Source organism: Narcine bancroftii, chromosome 6, assembly GCF_036971445.1.
Source record: "Narcine bancroftii isolate sNarBan1 chromosome 6, sNarBan1.hap1, whole genome shotgun sequence".
Classification (NCBI taxonomy): domain Eukaryota; kingdom Metazoa; phylum Chordata; class Chondrichthyes; order Torpediniformes; family Narcinidae; genus Narcine; species Narcine bancroftii.
The window spans coordinates 170,402,704-170,430,425 of record NC_091474.1 but is presented as its reverse complement, the minus strand read 5'-3'; the positions used below and the strand labels follow the sequence as shown (position 1 = coordinate 170,430,425).

General features: G+C 41.6%; 1 protein-coding gene across 4 annotated transcripts in view; it reads left to right on the top strand.

Annotated features, from left to right (window-relative positions):
- LOC138736733 (chloride intracellular channel protein 5-like) overlaps nt 1-27,722 on the top strand; it is a 203,843-nt gene that overhangs the window by 159,016 nt on the left and 17,105 nt on the right. For all 4 annotated transcript variants that reach the window (XM_069886715.1, XM_069886712.1, XM_069886716.1 and 1 more), the window contains 2 exons: nt 1,194-1,319; nt 4,161-4,267. In XM_069886715.1, coding sequence (XP_069742816.1) covers nt 1,194-1,319; nt 4,161-4,267 — 233 coding nt within the window. The remainder of the gene's footprint in view (nt 1-1,193; nt 1,320-4,160; nt 4,268-27,722) is intronic.

Sequence of the window (27,722 nt, the reverse complement as noted above, 5' to 3'; positions counted from 1 at the left end):
GTTCTGAGTTCAGCCTGTTGAAAACCCTTGTGCCCATACAAGAGGAAATTGCTGGGTAGAGTGTTTCACCTGAAATAAGGGGAACTAAAGGAACTTGTGGTGACCCTGGAAAAAGAAGTTATCATTTGGAAAACCCTGATGGAGCAAGTTTCTTCGGCAAGAAAACTGAAGTACTGATGGAAGTAAATCAGTTTGTATGTCCAACGTATAACGAATATCTCTCTGAAAACCGACAAGGACCTTCATGAGCAGTAACCATTTAACTGTTTCCACCAGAGCCTGGTGAAAATTCATAAATGTTAAATTCTGTGCACAGTATAAGAATTGCCTGATACTGGTGAACTTGGAGGAGTAAGAAGTGAGATTGGACTGTGAATCAAATAGCTTTTCTGAACTTATACACATTACTTACATGTGCACTTAGAATTAGAAGGGGGTTAAGTTAGGTTAAATTAAACTATGTTTAAAGAAAATTAAAAACTGCTTTTGTTTGAGTAACCATTTGACTTGGTGAATTTCTATTGCTGCTGGATTTTGGGGTTCTCTGGGCTCATAACACATCTCTCTACCCACGTGTTAAACTGCATTATCCTCCTATTTCTATCTTCACTAGCACTTGGCACAGATAGCAATCCTGAGATCACAACTCTGGAGGTCCTGTCCTTCAACTTTAACTCTCTGAATTCTCTTTGCAGGGACTCCTCACCCTTCCTACCCACGTCATTGATCTCTAAATGGACCATGGCATCTGGCTGCTCACCCTCCCTCCTGAGAGTGCTGTGAACCCAATCTGACGTATCCTGAACCCTGGTATCTGGAAGGCAACGTGCCATCCATGATTCTCAATCTCTTCCACAGAACCTCTTTTCTATTTACCTCACTATTGAAAATTTTAAACATTTTCACTAAATAATCAAATCATCTTAAATTAATAATCATTTGTCAAGTTTATTAAACATCCCTGTATTTCAGTTAGGTATCTGAAAACTAGTTATTATAGGATTTTAACTTATTTCACTTTAAAAAAAATATATATATCTTAATAAGCCCCTGAAGCCTACTTCATTTCTGCAAACTTGGAAACCAATGATAGAACATCTGAGATATCAAGAACCTGAGATTCTTGCACTATTGTTGATTTATCTTTTGTTTTATTTATTCCTAAAGTTGCATTCTTGATTATCTATTTCTAGAAAACCAGCTGATCTACATAACCTAGCTCCTGGTACTCATCCTCCATTCCTGACCTTCAATGGAGAGGTTAAGACTGATGTCAACAAAATTGAAGAATTCTTGGAGGAGACTTTGAGCCCACCAAAGTAAGTTCCAGTTTCATATTCCTCATTAGGTTTACAAGGGAACTGGAGAATGGCCAGTTTTTAAAATATCAATAACTTGCAAATTTTGCTGACAGAGTAGATGGTGACTATTTAGTTATCACTTTAACCACTTGGAGGTTGCTACAGGAAGCATCTCAGATCATTGCAAAAATAAGCCAACCATGTCTCTGCAAAATCTTCTATCTGGTTCAGTGAACCAACCACACCTCTTCCTGGCTGCTATCTCTAGATCAAGACTCTGTTCATGCTCAATCAGTGATGATGGGTGACATTATGATGAGAATTCTTCGTCATCAGCAGTGGAGATCTTCCTTGGAATACCACTCCCTTTGTGATTGCTGACCTCTTTCTTCTTAATGGTGTTCAAACAGTTGATTTGGTTATGTTAAGCTTTGGGTGATGTCTTTAACTGTCCTATTCTTGTTTTTTAAGCCTCAAAATGGCTTCTTTGACTTTCATTGGCATAACTCTGGTCCTCATATAGAAAAATGGCTACTACAGGCTCCAAAGGTGATCAAAAGCTTTGAATCAAACCTAGATCTCTTATGCCTGCACAAATGAAGCAATTAAACATACCCGAGTTCTCACAAATACCTGTGAAGCCAAATGTCCCAAACATTTCGTGCCCTGATATGAGGGGACTATATATAAAAAGTGCTGTAATTTCTACATAGCCAAACCAAAATGTTTAGAAATAACCTTGAATAAAATCTGGGATGTGCACTTTAATTACATGTGAATTGTTTAATTACAAATGTAAAACTGTGGAACATAGGGGCAAATAACGGAAAAAAAGTGTCTTCATTCCAAAAATTATGGAAGGCACTGTATTTATATAAATAGTTTAATGGTCTTTAAGGGTTATATTTGAACAGATTTAGAGATCTAATATGCACGAGTAAGAAAATATAAGTCAGCAAAAAGGTAGGTTTTTTGGAAAATTTCTGAGAATCTCACTCATTGTTATTTAAATTTTTATGTAATTTTAGATTTTAAATTTAAATGTAGATATACAGCATGGTAACAAGCCTTTTCCCACTTGCCTGTGCCGCCCAATCGCACCCAATTCATCTACAAACCCCAGTACGTTTCAAATGGTGGGAGGAACCTGGAAATCCCAGAGGAAACCCACTCAGACACGGGGAGAACGTACAAACTCCTTACAGACAGAGCAGGATTTAAACCCCAGTTCCGATTACTGGCGCTATAACAGCGTTATGCTGACCACTTCACTAACTGTGCCGCCCCAAGTTATGTATCAACAAATTGCTTGTGTAAATTTGAACTTGGTGAATGTTGTATGCTGGGCTATTGGTGAGTACTGGAAAAATCTACCCCAAAATTTAACATGTCATGGTTATTTTTTATTCCCTTCCTTTGTGCACTTTGCCCTGATTTGGGGGATGGTCACCATTAATTAATGCAAATGTATTCATCTGCAATTGATGTAACTGGAGATTTTATCATGGGCACGTCATCAGATTATGTTTATCATCACTGTTGCAACATGTCTGATAACAATAGGTTGTCAAGAGAACCACATGAAGCTTTTGTTACATTCTTCAGAATGTTCTTATGTCAGTGTGGAAAAAAAATTAGAACATTAATGGAACATTTTATTGAAAAAACAATTTATTTTGTTGCTCTGGTTTAAGTCGATTTAAATGGAATGGAAATGCAAAGGCTGTTTCAAAAGTATTAAAGTAGAATTTTGAACAAATATGTTAAACTGGAAATGTTTATAATTGTTAAAATTAAAAACTTTGTAATGTTATCAGTTTGGTGGAAAATCTGAAAGGTACTTGGAGAAATTTTGCCTCTTTGGAAAGCGAACAGTTAACCAGTATTTTTGGAAATTTTTTTATTTGAAATCCATTGACTACATTAGATGTAATGGAAGAGGTGTTTCCTAATATTCTTTCTGATTATGGTTTTATAAAGTGGAATTTGTCAGTGTTCAAGAATTGACAGTCCAGCACTAATGTAGTAAGTGGATCTACTAAACTGTCAAGTCTGACTTGGTGCAATATGTGGTGTGCGTGGACTCTGAGGTTAAAGCATCCTTTTATAATTACAATGAAATTGCTAGGAGGATGAGTGTAGAGTGCAGAAGTGGTGAATGCTGATACATTAGTTTCTTGTACTGACAATAATCATCTTGTCAATCACACAAATTCAAAATTTAAGGTAACATTAAAATGGTTTTGTATTTGTGCGGCTTATCGTTCATGATATGTTCTGTGAAATGGGGCGGTATACAATGTGGACATTGTGTAAATACCATATTATATACTTAGAAAAGCTATTTGGGATACTGTAGGGTACCTGTAAAATTTTTATTTGTAAGTAGGGATCAGTGTGGAGACCAACACAGGGCTGTGGGGAGAGAGTGGGACAGTGGGATTAGTGTAGGGACTGACACAGGGCTGTGGGAAAAGAGCAGGGCAGTGTGGGGACTGATACAGGACTTTGGGGAGAGAATGGGGAAGCCAGATCAGTTTGGGTATACAGAATACAATTTCCTATAGCTAATCATTGCTTTTTCTAAATTGCTGGGGACCATGGACATATATGCCGTCGGACATTGCCCGAACTGACATTGGAAGTAAACACCCTGAGCAAAAATTGAGGAATATTCCACATTTTCAATTGCATTAGGTTGCTGGCACTAATATTAGATCAATAATGAACACGTCAAAGGAGAAAATGTTTGACTGCTTCCATGGACTTCATGGCTATGGGTCAATTTTGCTATGGTTTTGATGTTTAGAGGCAGTCGTACATAATGATCAAAGATATATTTTGTATTTTCATTGTCAGGTACCCCAAGCTTGCAGCAAAGCAACATGCTTCGAATACTGCTGGAATTGACATCTTTGCGAAGTTTTCAGCATATATTAAAAACACGAGGGTTAATGCAAATGAAGGTGAGAGCAGCAGAAAGTTTATAAAACCCTACACAAACTGGTATTAATTTGGTTTACCCAAGGTTAAAGATCCTGTTCTATTTCAGGAGAACTTCTGTACATTAGAAATAAAAGTTTTTTTATTAATGGAAAGGAAGAAATTCAAATCACATAATCCATCAAATTGCTAATGTGTTAGAAGCATACAATGAATTTTTCATTCATAATTTTTTTAAAGAATTTGGTTGGGGGAATGACCAAGTCAAAGATCTTGGTCAGATCCCACTCATGAAGAAAACAAAGCAACTAAAGATTTTGCATCCAGGATGATCTCCTGAAATATTTCCTCAACAAATCCTGAGGACTGAGCTAATTGCTTGATGACGGATAAGATGATGATTAGCATTTATTATCAAATAGATAATTACAATGTACAGATCTGATGTTAAGAGCAAGTTTGTTGTTCTGACACCACACAACCAGATATTCGATCTTTATCCTATATCTTGATTCATTATTACCCATTATTTGGGCAACAAAGGTGGTGTCATTGGTGAATTTATAGATTGGGTTGGAGCTGATCTGGGTCATGCATTCGTGTCTGTGGCCTTGAGGTGCCTGTGTTCATGGTTGGCAAAGAGGATATGATATTGCCTAATCGCACTGAATGGGGAATTTTGATGGTTTATTTTCAAAGGGAGGAACAGAATCCGAGAGCCCTGAATTTTTATTATTAGTTTTGGCGGTATGATTGTGTTAAAAGCTGAGTTGTAGTAAATTACATCATTGTTCTTGTCGTCTCAGGTGATCTAATGCAGAGTGGAGGGCCAGTGAGATTTTATCAACCTGTTGTGACAATAGGTGAATTAAAATGGGTGCAGATTGATCGTGAGATGGAAGTTGATTTGCTCCATAACCAACTTCTCAAAGTATGTCTTCACGGTAAATGAAAGTGCCACCAGCTGATTGAGATAGTAGAGGTGTTTTCTCAACTCCCACTTTTTTTTAAAAGTTTTTGATACCATCACTAACCCACCCTTAGAATGTATGGTTTTACTGGATAACTAGTGAATGGGCTAGAAAATGGCATATCTCTAATACTTCTGTTGTTGGATCTATTAATTTGCCTGACTCAGTGTCTCTTGTTGCTTCATAATATCACATTTGGTAAATTGAATTGCCTAGAGACTGGTGAGGTATTAGAAGGTGAATAATTTGCTATTAATTCATGCTATTTGGGCATTGCTGGTTAACTAAATTAAAGTTACATGCACATATCTTGGACATGAATATTCATTGGCTGTACTTGGTTATCCTCGGTGATAGTAATGAAACAGTGCTACAGTCATTTTAGTTAAGGGACCTCTAGCATTTTTGGATAGGGGGTTTGCAGAGTTCTTCAGTGCAGCATGCGTGTGGTCTTTTCAGAAATAGTAAGGAATGATCCACATTGCAGTGGACTTTGTCCTGCTACGGGTGGCAGATTTCCTCCCTGAAGAATATTCAAAAGTGCAAGTGGGAGCAATCTGGAACTTTATAGATGTCTATTGATGACTGTCTATAGATGTCAGTCTGTTCCTCTAATAAAAAGGATCACACAAGTTGAGAGCAGGAGTGCATGAATTGGTTGCTCAAATCTGGCTGATAAGATCTTCCTTTCTTTTAACCGTCCATATCTGTTCGCAGTATCCTTTCATCTCCTTGTTATTCAGGTAACTATCTATCTCCCTCAAATATTCAAAGGGTGCTTTTGTCTTGCTTTGAGAAAGAATGTTTCAAAGTTCCAATCCTTTGAGAAAATGTTTGCTTCATTTTTTTCTTGCATTAGATTTAAGATAATGAGGAAGAGATTTAGAGGGGATATGAAAAGGACACTCTTTATCCACAGTGATGGTACCTAAAATTCACTGCCAGAGAGAGTAGTTAAAACAGATCTGCCGACAGCAGTTAAGCAGTTTCCAGATGAACAGTTGAATCACTTGGGCAATCAAAGGTCTGGGCCAAGTACTGGGAGATATGATTGGTGCAGGTAAGTTGGTCAGCATGGATGTGGTAGGCTGAATCTGAAATAGCTATTTGACTCAGGACTAAATGAGTAACCTGACATCCAGGCCAAACATTTTGGCAGTTTCCGCAAAGCAGGACGTCAAGCGCTGAAGAGCTGGCTCTGAATGGGCAACTAAAGTGGCATCGTCTGCAAAGAGTAGTTCACAGACAAGTTTCTCTTGTGTCTTGGTGTGAGCTTGCAGGCACCTCAGATTGAAGAGACTGCCATCCGTGCGGTACCGGATGTAAACAGCGTCTTCATTGTTGGGGTCTTTCATGGCTTGGTTCAGCATCATGCTGAAGAAGATTGAAAAGAGGGTTGGTGCGAGAACACAGCCTTGCTTCACGCCATTGTTAATGGAGAAGGGTTCAGAGAGCTCATTGCTGTATCTGACCCGACCTTGTTGGTTTTCGTGCAGTTGGATAATCATGTTGAGGAACTTTGGGGGACATCCGATGCGCTCTAGTATTTGCCAAAGCCCTTTCCTGCTCACGGTGTCGAAGGCTTTGGTGAGGTCAACAAAGGTGATGTAGAGTCCTTTGTTTTGTTCTCTGCACTTTTCTTGGAGCTGTCTGAGGGCAAAGACCATGTCAGTAGTTCCTCTGTTTGCGCGAAAGCCGCACTGTGATTCTGGGAGAATATTCTCGGCGACACTAGGTATTATTCTATTTAGTAGAATCCTAGCGAAGATTTTGCCTGCAATGGAGAGCAACGTGATTCCATCCCTAACGTCGAAGTACTCGAGATGGCAGAGGTCGACAGCATCGAGTCCACGCTGCTGAAGATCCAGCTGCGCTGGATGGGTCACGTCTCCAGAATGGAGGACCATCGCCTTCCCAAGATCGTGTTATATGGCGAGCTCTCCACTGGCCACCGTGACAGAGGTGCACCAAAGAAAAGGTACAAGGACTGCCTAAAGAAATCTCTTGGTGCCTGCCACATTGACCACCGCCAGTGGGCTGATAACGCCTCAAACCGTGCATCTTGGCGCCTCACAGTTTGGCGGGCAGCAACCTCCTTTGAAGAAGACCGCAGAGCCCACCTCACTGACAAAAGGCAAAGGAGGAAAAACCCAACACCCAACCCCAACCAACCAATTTTCCCCTGCAACCGCTGCAATCGTGTCTGCCTGTCCCGCATCGGACTTGTCAGCCACAAACGAGCCTGCAGCTGACGTGGACTTTTTACCCCCTCCATAAATCTTCATCCGCGAAGCCAAGCCAAAGAAATGAGTAACCACTTGTTTTTAAATGATAACCCCAAGTTTCCCAATTCTCTCATAAGAAAGAAAAGCGTCTCATCACGTTCACCCACTGAGTTCTCCAGCAGATTGTGTTTGGCTTTCTCTTCATATTCACCTTGCCAAGATCCCTCAAGGTCAATCAATTCCATTTTTTACCAGGCTCAATTACAGCCTCTTCTCACAAAACAGTCTATTTATCATCTAAATCTTCTTGCACTAGTTACAGCACAATAATATCCTTTCTTCTTTAAGGAAACCAATCATGTAGGCTATTCCACAGATGTGGTTTCAACTATGCTCTATTTCTCTACTTTTTTATTCAATACCCATTTGCAATGTAAATCCATTTTAGTTTTTCTATCAAAGAAACATTTAATCAACAGCATCAATAGGAGTAACCAGCTCAGTAATGCTCTAACCCAACTTTACACCAATAACTTGCCCATGAATGTGCCGCACTCTCATCAGGCAAAATGTAATAGCTACAGAATGGAGTTAGTTGATAAAACCTGAGCATCTGTGAAGGACTGCAGTTCATCAGTAAAAATGAGGCACATTATAGTTGTTGGAGCTAACATATTGACGTAGGTAGATTGGCTGGCAAACAGAAGACAGACATTAGTGGGTCTTCTGGTTGGCAAGATGCAACATCCGGAGTGCCATAGGGATCAGTGTCGAGGGGACAACGTTTTAGATTTTATATGAATGAGTTGGATGAAGGCACCGGAGATGTTGGTTGCTAAATTTACTAATGATACAAGATTAGAAAGCAAATTGCAAAGAGAATACAGAGGCTCCAAAGGGACAGGGGTTGTTTATCTGATGTGGTGAAGATCTGGCAAATTTGTTTATTTGTCATATTATACAGAGTACAAGGAGAAGGAATAAGGATTCCTCTGTGAGCAATCTGACAAGTTTATTTACAGCTCATAAAGGAGCAAAACAAGAGCACAATTGGAGTATAACGTTATCATGAAAAAATGAAGCAAAGTAGAAAATTGCTAAATTGTCCATTTTGTCATGAAAAATAAAAATCACTTAATGTCAAGGGATTGTGGAACTTTGAGATGCAGTGATCTGGGTGTCAAAGTGCATGATATGAAGAAGGATGTTATGCAAGTTGAGTAATAATGAAGAAAGCTAGCAGAATTTGCTTTTCTAATCTAGTTCTTATTTCATTGTTTATATTCATGTGTCCTATTTAAATAAGTTTTAGATGACTTTCTATTCAAATCTCCCACTCCTTCCCTCTCCCAAACTTTCTGGTATCTTCTTGTGCCAAAATCCCCAGAATATCTGTGGCATTTTTCTAACCTCATTATGCTCTTTATTTTAGATTTCACTGAAAATCTACCAGTCAAATAATGTTTGATACTCTTTCTGTAAAACTCCTCTTGATATTCTGTCCTAAATAAATGTTAATTTTTCTCTCTTCATAGGGACACGTTTACATACAATGTATTTTCAGTTTTATTTGGTGAGAAATGAATGAACTTTTGTTGTTGATTCTAAATTTTTGTGTCCTTCCATGTACTTAGATTTTTTCCATAATAATTCACAGCATTTTTCCAATGAGAGGCAGGATATTACTTCATAAATATGATCTTGTATGCATCAACAACCTTGAAGTCTCTCTAAATTAAAAAAAACAATTAATTGCCATGGACCTGCAACAACAGTTTACTGGAAAGGAAAAAAAAATGTTTGGCCACGTGCCTACATTTTGCCCACACCTTGATGAAGAGATCAAGTCTGAAACTGGTTATGTATGCATCTTTGCCATATAAAGTACACTGTTTGACCTGTTGAGTTTCTTAAGCATTGTGCTTTCACTCCACTGGATAGGAAGTCAGAGGAGCTTGAATTTTTTTTTTATGTAGATCTATCCCTTATTGCATTCCTGAGACTTGCTGACTAGACTCTGTGGGGTAGCCAAATGAGTGGTAGCATCTTCTGGGTTATCAGCAGGTGCCCTCCTTCCTCAATGTTTCACTGATAGATCCACGACACCTCCAAAGGGTTTAGCAGTGAATCCTGGCATCCCAGACTCACCACCTAGATGCCATTCCCTCACTTGGGTGCCCAGGTGGAATCTTTTCTCCTCATCCAGATGCACTGACTACCCTTTTCAGCAGCTCTGGAGAGATCCTTGTACTCCCAATTCCCAGAGTAGCCTTGATGTCGACATGGCTACAAATCCTCTGCAGCCTACTTCAACCAGTCAGACCGTTGCCTTCCAGCCACATTGCTGCAATCAGCTGCAAGCTCAGCATACCTCAGTTTCTTGCACTTGTAGACCTCCTCCATTGCATACTCTCATGGCACTGTAAAATTGATTATATAAACGAGATGGAGTGAGGCCAGCCATAGCACAAAGTCTGGTCTGAGGTTGGTTTCTGCAACTTCTTTCGGAAAGCAGAACCTCTGGCCTAAGTCTGCCACCATCTTCCAATCACTTGTCCCGCCTAGCTGCTCAGCATCTGATCTTGATGTGGTGATTCTGGCTTATCCTTCAGCTTCCTGGACAAATGCTGTTAATGGCCAGCGGGATGAAAGGGGAGATAGAGCGTTAACATTTGTCTGCTGATTTTCCAGCACTGCTACAAGACACTGTAGCATCTGGTTGTGACTCCAGGTGTATCAACCTTAAATGAGGCTGGTCTTGCAGTGTTGCTGAATTCGGACAGAGGGAGCATGTGAGGTCCTCTCCACACCACTGGCTGAGGTTCATGGCAGACAGCAAGACATTGTTTGCAGCCAATGGGGAAGCTCGCTCTGAATGTCTCATCTCCCACAGCTCTTTCCAGATCTTCCTATTCTCCATTCCCTCCCATCTCATCCATTTCCCTTGCTTTGCCTAAATGATGGCCATTGCGTGCCTTGTCGCCTCCTCCTGCTGTTGTTTCTCCTCCGTCACAAGCCTACATCTCTGAGACGGAGTAGCCTTGTTCCAGGTTGGTATACTGCCCCCAAGACCGTTCCTCACTTGCTGCACTTGGCCTACGATGTCCTTATGCTTAAGTGCCACCTTTTCTTGCATAGTTACTTCTGATGGAATCCATTTTCTTCCAGTAGCCAGGATGATGGCAGCTTGAGCTATAAATGGATCACTTGCCTCCATCATCTCCAGTCTTACTTTGACGCACTTGTACTCCTCTGAAAGACTGGAAATGGGTAGCTCTAGGACTTCTTTGCCAAAGACTTCTTTGCTGAAGCATCTAGGAAGACCAAGCCACTTCCTTATGTATGAATTGATCAGTCTCTCTAGCTTTTCCATGCTTGAGACTGAAAGTTCATACAGGGTTAGTGGCCACATGAGGTGTGGAAAGGGCCAAAACTGCATATCCAGAACTTCAACTTGACAGGTAGTGTGGTTCCATCCCAGCTGACATGCTCTCAAGGCCACTGACAGCATCCTTCCTGAACTGATGTACCTGCTCTATATCTTTGAGGGATGCATTGTACCACCGACCTAAGCTTTTCACTGGATTCTTGAAGGCTCATTGCCCATTTAGAAGTATTGATCTACCAGCTTCCCCTTAACAATGGAGATGATTCTGGACTTGCTCGGGTTGATCTTCATCTGAACCTGCTCTGTTCTCTTGAAGCTTCCTCAACAGGCATACAGTACAAGCCTTGGTTGTGGTCAGTGTTGTGATATTGTCCATCTATGCTCTGGTAGGCGGCAGTCTCAAGCCAGTTCTTGTGCACTGCCCTCCAACCACCCATCAAAATGCTCTAATGATCACCTCCATGGTCATGGTGAAGACTAGTGGGGAGATGGTACAACTGGCCATGATTCCCACCTCCAGATGTTGCCATACTGTGGTGTAGCCTGCTGTTGTCAAACATATCTGCATGTCCTGGAAAAAGGCATTAAGAAAGTGCCACTGGACCCTGAGGAAGTTTAAAGCAGTCCAGAGGAGGTTATGAGGGACTGAGCCAAATGTGTTGGCTAGGTCCAGGAACATCATGTGAAGATCTGTTCCTCCTCCTTGGCAAATGCATGTGATGACAGATAGTGCAAGCATGTTCCAGACAGCAAGAGATCCCTGCTTTCTGGAATGATGTGTCAATCAGATGGTTCCTTGGCAGATATCTTGACAGTCTGTGAGCCACCATACTAAAGAAGATTTTGCTCTCAATGTTCAGGGAGACTAATCTGGTGGAACTGGCTGATTTCAGATTAACTCTTTTCCTTTGGGATCAGGATTCCTTTCACTCTCCGCCAGGATGATGTATCTCCTGGTTACACCATACCACCTCCATGAGACTCCAGAGGAACCACAGGACATCTGATGCATTTTTTTTAGAACCTGTATGACACTTCATTGGGACCTGGGGCTGATGCAGCCCTTGTTCTATGCATAGTTTTATCCACCTCACTCCATCTAGGTGCACTGATAGCAAGTTGGTGTTCTGGTGGATGGATTGGAGGCATGTCAGCTGGGATGGTGACATCTTTGTGGGATCAGTTGTTTGGGTGGAGCTTCTCCAGGTGTTTTTCTAGTTCTGCCCTTGACACTGAGAGACTTCTACTCTTCTCCCCGAAAAGAGACTCTTCTTGACTTGAAGGGATCTTTATAGAAGCTTGTTCTTGTCTGCTCCTTCTTCCTCCACCTCATTACCAGGTTCTCAACTCTCCTCAGTGTCGCAAGCCTGCTCGGGATATCTGCATACAACAGGTATCCTCTGTGGCCTACCTCCATTGTGGCCTACCTCCATTGTTTCCTCAGCTGCCTTCTCTCTCTGACCAGGCGATCTATCTCCTTCTGCCTTCTGGACTTGGTGGGAATCGTCGATGTAGTCTACTGTCTCTCTTGCACTCCAAACACTCTGCCCCATCGCTCTAGATTAATTCCCCCATTCTTTCCAACTTTGTCACGGTGTTGAATATTGGTGTTGAATACGTTGGCACAAGATTCACCCATCTGTTCCTAAGCAACTCGGGCAAAAGTTTAAAAGCCTCAATGTTTTTGAGGATAACATTGTATGCTGTTTAAAAGCCCATGAGTGGGGCACTAAAATGCAAATTTGTGTTGTTAATGTCTGACATGTATGAAGCAATTAGTTTTGATTCTTCAAAGTGCTGCATGCATTCTTTTTCATGATGGGATGCATCCTGCTTCTCTAATTTCAGTCTTTAAGAGCTGTTTCGCAAGGGCAAAAAGGATCAGTAATTCAGAGATTCAAAGCTACATGAAGTTTAACTGTCTGATACATTTTCCTTATTCTTATTAATCTATAATCATCTTTTATAAATGGTGTTTGAGTTTGTAAGAATATTTGAAACTGAGATTGATTGCAGTCTCCTATGGCAACCCACACAATCTGGTTTTCTCTGATTACTCTGGTTTCCTCCTGTCCCAAAGGCATGCAGATAGGTTGATTAATTGACCATAGTAAATCACCCCTAGTTTGGAGATGGATGATACAATGTAGAGGAGTGTGGGGAGAATAGATTATTGGGAAAATTAGAAGGTAGTGGAATAGGTCAGTGAGCTCTATGGTCTTGGAGCTGAAATGTCTGCCTTTAATATCATAAGGTAATATGGAATTGAAAGTCTTACTCCCATAATTATAGGCATGATTCAAGTTTACCAGCTAGTTGCAAATAATACTTGGAGCAGTGAATGTATTGGGTTACCAGGTATGTCAGTCTGATCAAATCAACTGTAATCTACATGGTAAGCATTTTTATCAGTTGAGAGAAAATTGCATTGATGTAAATTTGCTATTATAGTCACAAAGTAAATGGAAAAGCGAGGGAACAGGAAGGGCATTTCAATACATTCTTTGTTAATAACTCAATAAATTCTGAGTATAATGTAAGAATAACAGTGAGTATTTGAATTTGTATAATGGCCATAAACAATGTCTAGTTTTGGATTGGAGTTCATTAGTTTTGGGATAATTGCCATTTTACATTGGTGAAATAGCTATTATGGAAGAATAATGTGGACATTTTCTTACTATATTTAATAGTGATCAAGTGATTACTGGAAAATTAGATGGAAGAAAATGCATGTCTAAGATTTATTTTTCCTTGCAACATTCAGCCGGCATAGCACCAGAAGGTGTATATGGTCATTAACAAAGTGTGTGATGAATCAAAAAGGAAAGCAAGCTCTCTGAAATCATAAGGTTAATTTTAGTTTCAGTGGCTAAGATCTCCACCATAATTTGAGATATTTTGAGGCACAGTACCTCATTTGCATTGTGCATTGAAGCCACAAGCATCATGTGGGTGGCTCAAGGAATATTCTTAGTTCTTTCAATGGAAGAGTTGTTAGATTCCTACTGCCCTGGGGGCTGTTGTGGAGAGAAGGTTTGATTTGAGGACAAAGAGCTCACAAATTTACAGGAGTTCAAAATATTAGTCCTGGAGGAAGAGACAGATCTCCCTCTCTCTCTCTCTCTCTCTCTCTCTCTCTCTCTCTCTCTCTCTCTCTCTCCCCCTCTCCCCCTCTCCCCCTTCCCCCCCATCACGCCACCCCCATCCTACTGAATTGAATTGGAACTTTTTTTGGCTCAATGTCCACCAATTCCTTTGTCAAAGTTTGTACTACATTTCATAGTTTTTAAAAAAAGTTGTCATTTTTCCATAAATATGCATGGGTGTTTCTGTTCAAGGCATATTGTGAACATTTCTGCTCAATGAATAGAAGATCCCTCACAGCCAGTCATTAATAATAATAATTGCAGTTATTTCTATGTTGGCTTTATCAAGTCAAAGGACAATGGAAAAAGTTTTATAGAATGTAACTTTTAAGTTTCAGTATTAAGCATTTTCAGGCCAGCTTGAGTCACAGGTATGGAACAACTGCATTTTATCACTTTTGATTGATTATTCAATGCATGTCAATAATTATTCAGTGAACATAACTGTTTTAAAAAATATCAGAATTACTGAATAGACATAGCTGCATAATAATGTCAAACTGCTCAAATTAAGAATTAATAACATGTTTTTGTCACTGGAAGTGAGATTCCTATTGAACAAAGCACAAGAAGAGAGAGGGGTGGGATGGGGCAGATGATGAGACTGACTGCCCATTAGAAACTAGTCCATTTTACTGTCCAAAAATAAATTTATCTTGAGTGTGGGTTATTGCACCTCTGTGAAGAACTCGGGGAAAACTAATGTTATACAAACACTTGAAATTGAAACCTCTCATTGTGGCAGTCAGAGGTTCCCTCCAGCTTCAAAAGGGCATCAATCATCCCAGTATCCAAGAAAAGTAGCTTGGGCTGCCTCAATGACTACCACCCACTAACACTAACTTCTACTGTGATGAAATGCTTTGAGAATGCTTTTAGAATCAAACTCTACAGCAACCCATGCACCAAACTTGATTGGGCAACTCTTGAACCAACCTAGATGGGAGCACTTCATTAACCAGTGTACCAGGCAGCTCATGATCGGACCACGACTGGTGCAATTCATTAAGCAGATTGTGGAATTCCCGCCAATCACCTGACTGAAAATACAAGTTTACGATGGGCGGCCTTAGCTCTGGAAGCCCTACCGAAAAACAAGCGACGTGGTGGTTCATACGCCTCCAATTCCATTTTTGTGTCATGGCCAGAACTAACACGTACCAACCTGGACGCACTGCAATTTGTTAATCGTCACATTCACTCCACGGCTGATGCAATATCACTGACTCTCCACTCAGCTCTGGATCACCTTGAAAACACCAATTCATGCGTATGGTTGCTCATCATAGACTACAGCTTGGCCTTCAATACCATTATTCCCTCAGTGCTGGTCAAGACACTATAAAATCTAGGCCTCTGTACCCCACTCTGGAACTGGATCCTTGACTTACTCATTGGAAAACCACAGTCAGTACGAATTGGAAACAACATCTCCTACTTATTGATCATCAACACAGGTGCACCCAAGTAAACCTTAGTAAATCTTCTCTGCACTCTTTCAATCTTAATGATATCTTTCCTGCTGCTGGGTGACCAGAACTGCACTCAATATTCTAAGTGTAGCCTCACCAATGACTTGAATAACTTCAACATAACATTCCAACTTCTATACTCAATACTTTGATTTATAAAGGCTAAGATGCCAAAAGCTTTGTTTGCAACCCTGTCACCTGCGATGCCACCTTAAGGGAACAATGTATATTTATTCCCAAATCCACACTCCTCAATGGCCTATCATTTACTGTGTACGTTGTACCCCAATTCAATCTTCCAAAGTGCAGCATCTCACACTTAACTACATTAAATTCCATCAGCCATTTACTGGGCCATTTTCCCAACTGGTCCAGATTCCTCTGCAAGCTATGAAAATCTTCCTCACAGTCCATATGCCTCCTTTCCTGTGTCATCAGCAAACTTGCTGATCCAATTCACCACATTATCCTCTAGGTCATTTATAACAAACAATAATGGTCCAAACACAGATCCCTGAGGCACATCACTCAACACAGACCTCCAATCTGAGAAGCAGCCATCCACTGCCACTCTCTGTTTTCTTCCGCCAAGCCAATTTGCAAACTCTCTATGCATACTGTTACAAGCCCAGAGGACCCCAAAACCCAGCAGCAATAGATATTCACGAAGACAAATGGTTACTTAAAGAAAAGTTGCTTTTAATTATCTTTAAATATGAAAACAGAATCACACTTTAACTTATCACTATTGACTTAACTAACCTAACTTAACCCCCTTCTAATTCTAAGTGCACGTGTTTGTAATGTGTGTGTAAGTTCCGAAAAGTTCTTTGGTTCACAGTCCAATCTCATTTCTCATTCCTCCAAGTTCACTGGTTGCAGGCAATTCTTATACTGTGCACAGAATTTAAGATTTATAAAGTTTGCCAGGCTTTGGTGCTTGAAAGGTAAATGGTTACTGCTCAGGAAAGTTCTTGTCGGTTTTCAGAGAGAGATTTGTTTTTCACTGGACACCCACAACTGATTTCTTTTTATCAGCAACTTCAGTGTCTTGCCAAAGAAACTTGCCCCCTCCAGATGATAACCTCTTTCTTTCAGGTCACTTTTTTGTTTCTCTTATTGCAAGTGATACATTAAACAGCCAGTCCTCTTCCCCCCACCTCTCTCTCTCTCTCTCTCTCTCTCTCTCTCTCTCTCTCTCTCTCTCTCTCTCTCTCTCTCTCTCTCTCTCTCTCTCTCTCTCTCTCTCTCTCAGAGAGAGAAAGCCTGTTTGACTCTCTCTGCTTTCAAAACCACATGACCCTCCTAGAACAGCAAGTTCCACTCCAGACTGTCTGCGGCTCTGACAAGTTCTTTCATCTGTTGCCTTTTTGTAAACAACAATCTATTAGCAAAGTCTCTTGGACACTCTTCAAAGCTTTTTCAGAGGCTCTGGGCCGACATGTCTAGCATGAGCAGAACTCCAGTATTTTAAATAAAATCTATTTTAAAGTGTTTGTATGTGACCTACACTAAAAAAAACATGACACTATTTATCTCCCATAAACATATCTATATATAAACCAAAGACAACATAATCTGTCACAATACCTTGTGTCCTAACCTTCTGAAGCAACCTCTCTTGTGGAACCTCGTCAAAGGCTTTACTAAAGTCCATTTTAACAACATCTACAGCCTATCCCTCTTCAACCTTCTTGGTAATTTCCTCAAAAAACTCTACAAGATTTGTTAAACATGACCTACCACACACTAATCCAACTGAGGGCAGTCCACAAATATCGGTATATCCTATCTCTCAGAAATCTTTCAAATAATTTATATACTACTGATGTCAGGCTCACCGGCCTATAATTACCTGGTTTTCTTTTGGAGCCCTTCTTAAACTGTGGGAAAACATGAGCTACTCTCCAATCCTCCGGCAACTCCTCCGTGACTAAGTTCATTTTGAATATATCTGCCAGGGCCCTGCAATTTCAGCACTTGTTTCCCTCAGGTGCAGGGGAATATCATCCCCGATGCAAGGGATTTGTCGATCTTTTCTCATTGCAGGGCAACAAGCACCTCATCCTTAAACTCCATATGTTCTGACAATTCTATTTGTTTCCCTTCCATCCTTATTCACTATGCCAGTTTCTTGCATAAATACTGATGCAAAAAAAATTGTTCAAAATCTCCCTCATTTCACTAGGCTCCACACATGGTTGACCACTTTTATTTTCTAGGGGTCCAATTTTGTCCCTTACTATCCTTTTACTTTAAATATACTTATAGAAAGCCTTTGGACTTTCCTTCACTTTATCTGCCAAAGCACCGTCATGTCTTCTTTTTGCCTTCCTAATTTCCTTCTTAAACATTGTTCTCTGCAAGTAGTTCATTTGCTCCTTGTGACCTATAATCCTTTTCTTATCTAACATTCCAAAATCCCTATATCTGTTAACTTTGCAGTTATTCTTGGTAGGAACATGCAAACTCTGCACCCTCAAAATTTCATCCTTGAATGCCTTCCACCTGCTGGATACATCCTTGCTAGAAAATAACTTACTCCAATTGACTCTTCCAAGATCCTTCCTCATTTCCTCAAAATTGGGCTTTCTCCAATTCAGAACCTCAACTTGAGGACCAGACCTATCCTTCTCCATAATTAACTTGACACTAATGATATCAATGAACCAAAGACACTGCCTTACTTTTAATGCATTAATGCATTATTATTATTATTACTAATTATATAGTAATGTCATAAGATGATTATAAGATGTTTGTTTGCACTATTGACGCTGCTGCAAAACACTGAATTTTATGACAATAAATTCTGATTATGAAATAATATTATCAATTCTTTTTAATTACTGAGGGCAATAAGCATCCATTAATGAAAATGTTTATTTTTCAAGCAAATTAAAATAAAAATAAGCCCAACCAGAAGTAGCCAAGATTTCCTGTTTCTCTTTTAAGATGTGATATATTATACCTGGTGCCGTGAGAAGGGTTCTTTCAAGAGCAATTAACAGGTTAACTCCAACTTTTGAACAGCTGTATCAAGTAGAAGAACAAGTCCACATGGACAAAATGTTGGGCTACAATGAAAAAGGATTGGTAAGCACAAAGCAGGGTAGTGTGAGAGCACAATTGTGGGGTTAATTGAAGAGCCTGATGGCTGTGGAGAAGAAACTATAAACTCATTTGAGTACGATTTCACTCTTGAGCATTCTCACCAAGGAAGAAGAATGTATCTGATTTGTGATTGTTCCTTTAGTATGTTGAAGGCAGGAGATGTAGATGGAGCCTTGATGATGTTCTGAGCTACATCCACCACCATCTGTAAATTCTTGCAATCTTGTGTACAGCAGCTCCCAGCAACCATGAAGTTGTTGAGGGGCATGGGGGTTGTGGTGAAAAAATAGAGGTGTTGGTGTGCTTTCTTCACCATCACATCAAAGTGGTGGTCCAGATCTTATCATTTGGAAATATTTACTCCAGGGAACTTGGAACTCTCTACTGTCTCTACTTCAGTTCCATTGTGGGCTCTACTTTCCTTCTGAAGTCTATGATCATCTCCTTTGTCTTACTAATGCTGAGAGAGAGGTTATTATCTGGGAACTATGCCACTGTACTTTCAATCTCTTTATTTCATCTTGTTATTTGATACAGTCTTATGAATGTAGTGTCATCAGTGAATTTGAAGATGCAGTTGGAATAGATGTTGTCAGAGACAATAATGTATGGAGAGACATGATCAACCATGCTGAATGGCAAGGCACCTGAATGAATGAATGAATCCATCTTTAATGATTTTGATCTGTTAGACAGGAAGTCAAGTCTTCATTTGCAAAGTGAGATACTAAGATCAAGATCCTAAAGTTTGGGGATGTTTCCTAGGCATCATGGTATTGAAGGTGGAGCAGTGGACAATGAACAATAGTTTGACATTTGTGCCCAGGTGTTTCAGGGCTGGGTGGAGGGTTAGGTACCTGTCATGGGCCTATTTGAACAATAAGTGTTTCAAAACATTTCATGATATGGATGTCAGAGTCACTGGTTTGTAGATATGCAAATCTGGTTTTTTTGTTTTAGCATTGGTATGATGGTGGCCTGAGATTACAGCATTTCTTGATTGTATGGAATGCAGTAAGTCTCAGGAAAAACAATTTTTTGCAACACCAGATTACAAATTGTTCCCATCTCTTTGATTCTTGTCTGTCGCAATCCTTTGAATGTGACTGGAATAATTGGAATGGAATCTTCATATATTTATAAGATTTTTCTAATATCACTAAGATTCTTAATTAACTAGGAAACCTTCAGATTGACTTTGAGAAGAACCTTTGTAAGCAGGATAGTGGTTAGATGGACTAATGTTAACTGTGTTCCAAATATTATGGTGTTAACTATACAATTTTGACACATTGAGCTTCAAAAGGCTTTAGCTACAAAAATACTTTTAGGATGTAATTTCAAGTTCAAATTTAGTATCACCTGATTGTACATATACAACTCAATAAAACGGTCCCTCCAGACCATGGAGCATGTACAAAATCATAATATACAGTACATAATAATCGCGTAAATCACTTAAGAACACGACAGCACAGTACAGGCCCTTCAGCCTTCGATGTTGTGATGACCATATATTCATCTTTTTTTTTAAAGTATTAAACCCTTCCTACCCTGTAACCCTCTATTTTTCTTCCATCCATGTGCCTGTCTAAGTCTCTTAAATGCCCCTAATGTTTCAGCCTCCACTACCATCCCTGGTAAGGCATTCCAGGCACTCACAACTCTCTGCATTAAAAAAAATTATCCCTGATGTCTCCCCTAAACTTCCCTCCCTTAACTTTGTACATAATGTATATCATGTAAAACCAACAAGGTCGGGTCAGATACAGCAATGAGCTCTCTGAACCCTTCTCCATTAACAATGGCGTGAAGCAAGGCTGTGTTCTGGCACCAACCCTCTTTTCAATCTTCTTCAGCATGATGCTGAACCAAGCCATGAAAGACCCCAACAATGAAGACGCTGTTTACATCCGGTACCGCACGGATGGCAGTCTCTTCAATCTGAGGCGCCTGCAAGCTCACACCAAGACACAAGAGAAACTTGTCCGTGAACTACTCTTTGCAGACGATGCCGCTTTAGTTGCCCATTCAGAGCCAGCTCTTCAGCGCTTGACGTCCTGCTTTGCGGAAACTGCCAAAATGTTTGGCCTGGAAGTCAGCCTGAAGAAAACTGAGGTCCTCCATCAGCCAGCTCCCCACCATGATTACCAGCCCCTCCACATCTCCATCGGGCACACAAAACTCAAAACGGTCAACCAGTTTACCTATCTCGGCTGCACCATTTCATCAGATGCAAGGATCGACAATGAGATAGACAACAGACTCGCCAAGGCAAATAGCGCCTTTGGAAGACTACACAAAAGAGTCTGGAAAAACAACCAACTGAAAACCTCACAAGCCTCAAAAAACCTCAGAGCTGTTGACATACCCGCACTCCTGTTCGGCACCGAATCATGGGTCCTCTACGGGCATCATCTATGGGTCCTAGAACGCTTCCACCAGAGTTGTCTCCACTCCATCCTCAACATTCATTGGAGCGACTTCATCTCCAACATCGAAGTACTCGAGATGGCAGAGGTCGACAGCATCGAGTCCACGCTGCTGAAGATCCAGCTGCGCTGGATGGGTCACATCTCCAGAATGGAGGACCATCGCCTTCCCAAGATCGTGTTATATGGCGAGCTCTCCACTGGCCACCGTGACAGAGGTGCACCAAAGAAAAGGTACAAGGACTGCCTAAAGAAATCTCTTGGTGCCTGCCACATTGACCACCGCCAGTGGGCTGATATCGCCTCAAACCGTGCATCTTGGCGCCTCACAGTTTGGCGGGCAGCAACCTCCTTTGAAGAAGACCGCAGAGCCTACCTCACTGACAAAAGGCAAAGGAGGAAAAACCCAACACCCATCCCCAACCAACCAATTTTCCCCTGCAACCGCTGCAATCGTGTCTGCCTGTCCCGCATCGGACTTGTCAGCCACAAACGAGTCTGCAGCTGACGTGGACTTTTACCCCCTCCATAAATCTTCGTCCGCGAAGCCAAGCCAAAGAAAAGAAAAATGTATATCCTCTGGTGTTTGGTGTTCCTGCCCTGGGAAAAAAGAGCTGGCTGCCAACCCTATCTATGCATTGCATAAAATTGTAGACCTCTATTAAGTGTCCTCTTATTCTTCTGTGCTCCAAAATGTCCCAGTTCTGCTAACCTTGCCTCATAAGATTTATTTTCCGATCCGGGTAACATCTTCCTAGTTTCCACATCCTTCGTGTAATGTGGTGACCAAAACTGAACACAATACTCCAAGTGTGACGTCTCTTGAACTCAATCCCCTTATTAATGAAGCCCAGCATCCCATAAGCCGCCTTAACTATCCTATCAACCTGTGTGGCAATCTTGAGGAATGTATGGATTTGGACCCAAAGGTCCCTCTGTTCATCCACACTCTTAAGTAACCAACAATTAACCCTGTACTCAGCCTTCTGATTTGTCCTTCCAAAATACATCACCTCATGCTTATTTGGACTGAACTCCATCTACCACTTCTCTGTCCAACTCTGTATCCTGTCTCTATCCTTTTTTAATTATGACAAAGTTCAGCACCATCTACAATTCCTTTAACCTTTGTATCATCTGCAAACTTACTGACCTGTCCTTCTGCTTCTTCACCTAGGTCATTTATAAAGATCACAAAGAGCAGAGGTCCCAGAAAAGATCCTTGCTGAACTCCACTAGTCGCTGATCTCCAGGCCAAATACTTTCCATTCAGCCAAGATTCCATGGATCCCATGCCTCATGACTTTCTGAATGAGTCTCTCATTGGCGACCTTGTTAAATGCCTTACTAAAATCCATATAGACTACATCTACTGCCCTATCCTCATCAATTTCTTTTGTTACCTCCTCAAAAAACTCAATTAGAATCATGAGGCATGACCTTCCCTTCACAAAGCCATACTGACTATCCTTAAGTGGATTGTACTTCTCTAAATGCTCACAGATCCTATCCTTCAGAATCCTCTGCAATAGTTTGCACACCACTGACGTAAAACTCACTGGTCTATAATTCCCAGGATTCTCCCTATTACCTTTTTTAAACAAGGGGACAACATTTGCCATTCTCCATCCTTTGGCACCTCCCCTGCGGCCAAAGAGTATTTAAAGAAACATAACTATTGCCCCAGCTAGCTCTTCACTCACTTCCCACAAAAATCTGGGATATATTGCATTCAGCCCCGGGGACTTGTCAATCTTTGTTTTTAAGAAGATCCAATACTTCCTCTTCCTTCATCTCCTCATTGTCCAGCACACAAGACTGCTCCATTCTGACCTCACCCTGATCAAGGTCCTTTCTCTTGTGAATACTGAAGCAATGTAGTCATTTAGGACCTCCTCAACTTCCTCCACTTCCAGGCACATGTTGACCCCTTTATCCTTTAGCAGCTCCCCATCTTCATTCTCATCATCCTTCTATTAACATACGCATAGAACTCATTGGGGTTCTCCTTAATCCTACATGCCAAGGCCTTTTTACACCTCTGTCAAGCTCTCTTAAGCTCCTTCCTGGCTACCATATACTTTGCATGAGCCTTTCCTTTTTCTTGCTTCCTATATCTAATATATGCTTCCTCCTTCCACTTGACTACCTGCCTCACCTGCTTTGTCAACCATGGTTCCCTTTTCCAACCATCTTTTCCTTGTCCCAGTGGGGCAAACCTATCTTGACCCCAGCACAAGTTGTCCCTAAACTTCCTCCATATTAATTCTGTGCTTTCACCCTTGAACATTTATTTCCAATTTACTCTCGTTAGTTCCTGCCTCATTCCATCATAATTAGCCATTCCCCAATTAAGCACTTTCCCATTTTGTCTGCTTTTATCCTTTTCCATAGCGATGCTAAAGCTTAGGGAACTGTGGTCACACTCACCAAAATGCTCCCCCACCGAGAGGTCTGCCCCCTAACTATGTTCATTCCTCAGAGCCAGATCCAGTCTGGCCTCTCCTCACGTTGGCTGATCCATAAACTGTGTCCTTCTTGAACACACCTGACAAATTCAGCCCCATCTATCTCTCTTGCAGTCAGGAAGTGCCAACTAATATTAGGGAAGCTGAAATTACCCAGAACTACAACCTTGTATTTCCTACACTGTTTCAAAATCTGCCTGCTTATCTGCTCCTCAGAGTCCTGAGAGCTCTTTGGGGGTATGTAAACTACTCCCAGCACAGCGATTGGTTCCCTTCCTATTTCTGACTTTCACCCACACCGACTCAGTGAACACTCCCTCTACAGTCTCCTCCCTTTCTATAGTGTCACAGAATAAGTTTATATAATTATGGAATTAAATATATCTTAAATATATCTTAAGGGGTAAGGTTACATTGTGGGGGTTTAGGTATTAGTTTACGTTCCACAAGATACATTAACATTTCACAAAAGACATCTCATTTGAAATGCAAGAGCTATGCCTTAAGTGTAGACTCCATGTCTGCCATTGGCTTTACAGAACCATGAAGAGTGGCTGTGAAGACTTCACAAATAGGTATTAATTGAACTCGTGTTGTAGAATCGAAATAACATGTTTGAACAGATGTCCAGGCTCAGAAACTGATTAATCTTTTATTAGACTATTTCAGATAGCCCCAAAGTTGAGATGTAAAGGTGGAGAATCACTGCCAAAGTGCATAATCATCTACCTTTCTGAATGTGCAGAGGTGGTCTCGGAGCTGCATATTCCAACCCCTCTCTGAGAAGGATAATTTCCACAGCGCAGCCCTCTGTCAGTCAATCTGAATGTATAACCACGGTAAGCAGCTGTTTAGGGGCAGGTTGATGATGCCATCAGCCCGCGACCCATCTCTCACTCACCCCTCTCCCTCCAAGTCAGGGGTGGCAGGGAGCACTTGGGGCAGCGAGAGCGGTCAACGGTGATTGTCGGGGCAGTCAGGGGGCGGCCAGTGCAGGCTGGGTCAGCCACACCGGGCCACTTCGGCCTTCAGGGCCGCTCTCTGTGGCTCAAAATGCAGCAGAGCAATGGCAGTCTTCCATACCCATAATCCCCCACACAGCTGGAACTGTTCTGGGAACCACAGAGTGGTTTCAGCTGCATGGGGGATTATGGGTAGGGAAGACGACCATTGCTCTGCCGCGTATTGATGACGGGTGGCACTATGGCATCAGTCGCCCCACCTCTGTCGGATCCGGAGGGCACTTCGAGGCTGAATATGAATGGGACACTGGTGAAGCCTTTTTGGGCTGCTATCGGAAAGGTCAGTTCCCATTTTTCTATCAGCTCTGTAGACAGTCTCAAGGCGGAGGCCCGATATGAAATGGCCTATTGCTAAACTGGTGCCAGCAATCCAAATTTCTCTGATGGGTCATAGTTTTTCAAACAAGAAAAAACATGCCTTTCTTTTGGGGGGTGGGGTGGGGGGTAAAGGGAGGGAGAGAGAGAGATACAGAGAGACAGTCAGTTTACTGCAGCAGTTGGTGTTGAAGACTACAAGTTTTGCCTACTTGTTGCAAGATCCCATTTCAAGACAGGTTTTGACTTCTGAGTCCAGCTTATTCTGAACCTTTGTAGTCAATTAAAAGAGACTTTGGCTGGTTGATGTGTTTCTCCTGGAATAGGGGGAAAAGAACTCTTTGTGGTAACCTGGAAGAAGAGTTTATTTTTGGGAAAAATCCATGAGGGGGGCAAATTTCTTTGGCAAGACATTGAAGAGGCTGGTTGATGATCAGTTTGTGTGTGTCCAATAAACAACGAATATCTCTCTGAAACCAACAAAGATCATCCTGAGCGGTAACAATTTGTTAAAGCACCAGAACCTGGTGAAGATCATAAATGGTTACATTCTGTGCACAGTATGAAAATTGCCTGATACGAGTGAACTTGAAGAAGTGAAAAGTGAATGAATGAACAGTGTGAAACACAGAACTTTCCTGAACACGTACACATTACATACATATGCGCTTAGAATTAGAAGGGGGTTAAGTTAGGTCAAGTTAAGTTAATAGTAATAAGTTAAATATTGATATTATTCTGTATGAAGAAAATTAAAACTATTTTTGTTTTAAACCATTGTCTTGGTGAATTTCTGTTGCTGCTGGGTTTTTTTTAGTCTTCTGAGCTCATAACAATAACCATGATACTATCCCTGACCAGTATTGCTACCCCTCCACCCCCCGTCTCTTACCTCCCATCCTATTATTTTAAAACCCTAAACCACACATGTCAAACTCTGGCCCGCGGGCTTTGGCCCGTGATATAATTATATGTGGCCAGCAAGATCATTTCAAAAATGTATTAGAGGTGGCCCGCTGGCCGCCGCGCCAGTATAGCGCATGCACAGCTAATACTATAAATCCCAGAATGCATTGGCATCAGCCCGCTAATCGCCCCCACCTCCTCTGTTTATGTTGCAGGGTCTCACCGTGGACTCTGGTTTTGGGGCCTGACCGGTGTCAGGGGAAGCCAAGGCCGCTTCCCAGTGCCCGGAACAGAAGGCCTCGGGCCTGACCTCGCCAGGACCGTTGCCCACTCCCCCTCCCTGCCACAGGCCGACCCGCGACTCACAGTGACGGGGCCACTGATCCGCCGAGATGCCGCCTTGCAGCAAGAGCCGATGCCCCCGCACTGTCGTGTCCCCCCGTCCGCCCCCCCCACCGCAGCGCGGCCTGGCTGGAGTCTGGGGATGCCAAGGCAGCTTCCCAGCGCCCGGAACCGGGCCTCGGGCCTGACCTCGCCAGGACCGTTGCCCACTCCCCCTCCCTGCCGCAGTCCGACCCGTGACTCACGGTGACGGGGCCGCTGATCCACCGAGATGCCGCCCTGCAGCGAGAGCTGATGCCCCCGCACTGTCATTGTCCAACCCGATCGCCCGCAAACCCCGCCATCCCGCACACATGCCTGAGTAAGTATTATGAACTTTAATCTCAGGATAAAACGATCTTCCAATAGTTTCATGTCACAGTGATAAATATATTCCTGGTTAAAAATGGTCCTGCACCTGGACACAAGCTCATTAGGCATAAAACTTGAAAAGTGTGTAAATCAAAGGATATTTGTACCAATGGAAAAAGGGCATGGCAAATAACCCTGCTAGAGTTCATGCCCTCAATCAGTCACCCATTTGATTGTTTCAGGAATCATGTTATTCTCCCACATTCTCAATAGCCCTCAGATTTTACTATTCGACAGCACACTAGCAACATTTGACAAATCCTCTATAGAGAAATATTATTTATTGAATATTTTATTTCTCATTTGTTAATGCTTCTGGAAAGAGTTTATCCAAAACTATTATTAAACATTTATTTTAATAAGAAAAAGTTTAACATTACATATGTTGAAAGAAGAGAAAACATGCAGATGTTGTTGAAAATTTTCAATAAATATTTAGTTCGGCCCTCGACTTAGTCCAAGTTTTTAATTTTGGCCCTCCGTGAATTTGAGTTTGACACCCCTGCCCTAAACCCATGCCCTTCCTCTAAGAAACTCTCTGTAATGGCTACATATACATTGTATGAGCAGTTCAGCAGTCTCAATGCCCATGGGAAGAAGCTGTTTCTCAGTCTGATAGTTCTGGCTCTGATCCTCCTGTATCTCTTTCCCAAAGAGAGCAACTGAAAAATGCTGTGAGTAGGATGGTAGGGGTCCTCACTAATTTTGCGAGCTGTCTTTAGATAATGATCCTAGTAAATGCAAATGATGGGGGGAGGGGGGAGAGGTTGATTTAGAAAGACCCCAGTGATCCTCTGTACAGCTTTTCTGATCCTGTGGATTGACTAATCTGATGCTCTGGATAGAACTTCTGTAGAAGGTAGTCTTGCCGACCTCAGTCTTCTCAAGAAGTGCAGTCATTCCTGTGTCTGTGGTGATATATAATTACACCACTAGGTCACCAGGGGTCATCCCGGTGACCTTATATATAAAGCAGTCCAGAGCTACAGTCTAGCCTTCCAGATTTGTCTTGCAGAGAGACAAGATCTCTTAGAGTACATATTAGTTTATTTAAGCTGTCTAAAACTCACTGCTGGTGTGGTTATTGTCAGTACAGTGTCTTCCTGACAAATAAGGAGATGTTGTGTTCAGGATCGGTCACTCTTTAAGTTGACTCAAAGGAACTTGGTGCTCTTTACTCTCTCCACTACCTAGCTATTAATATGTAGTGGAGGGTAGTCGACCCTGGTCCTCCTGGTCCACAATCATCTCCTTCGTCTTGTC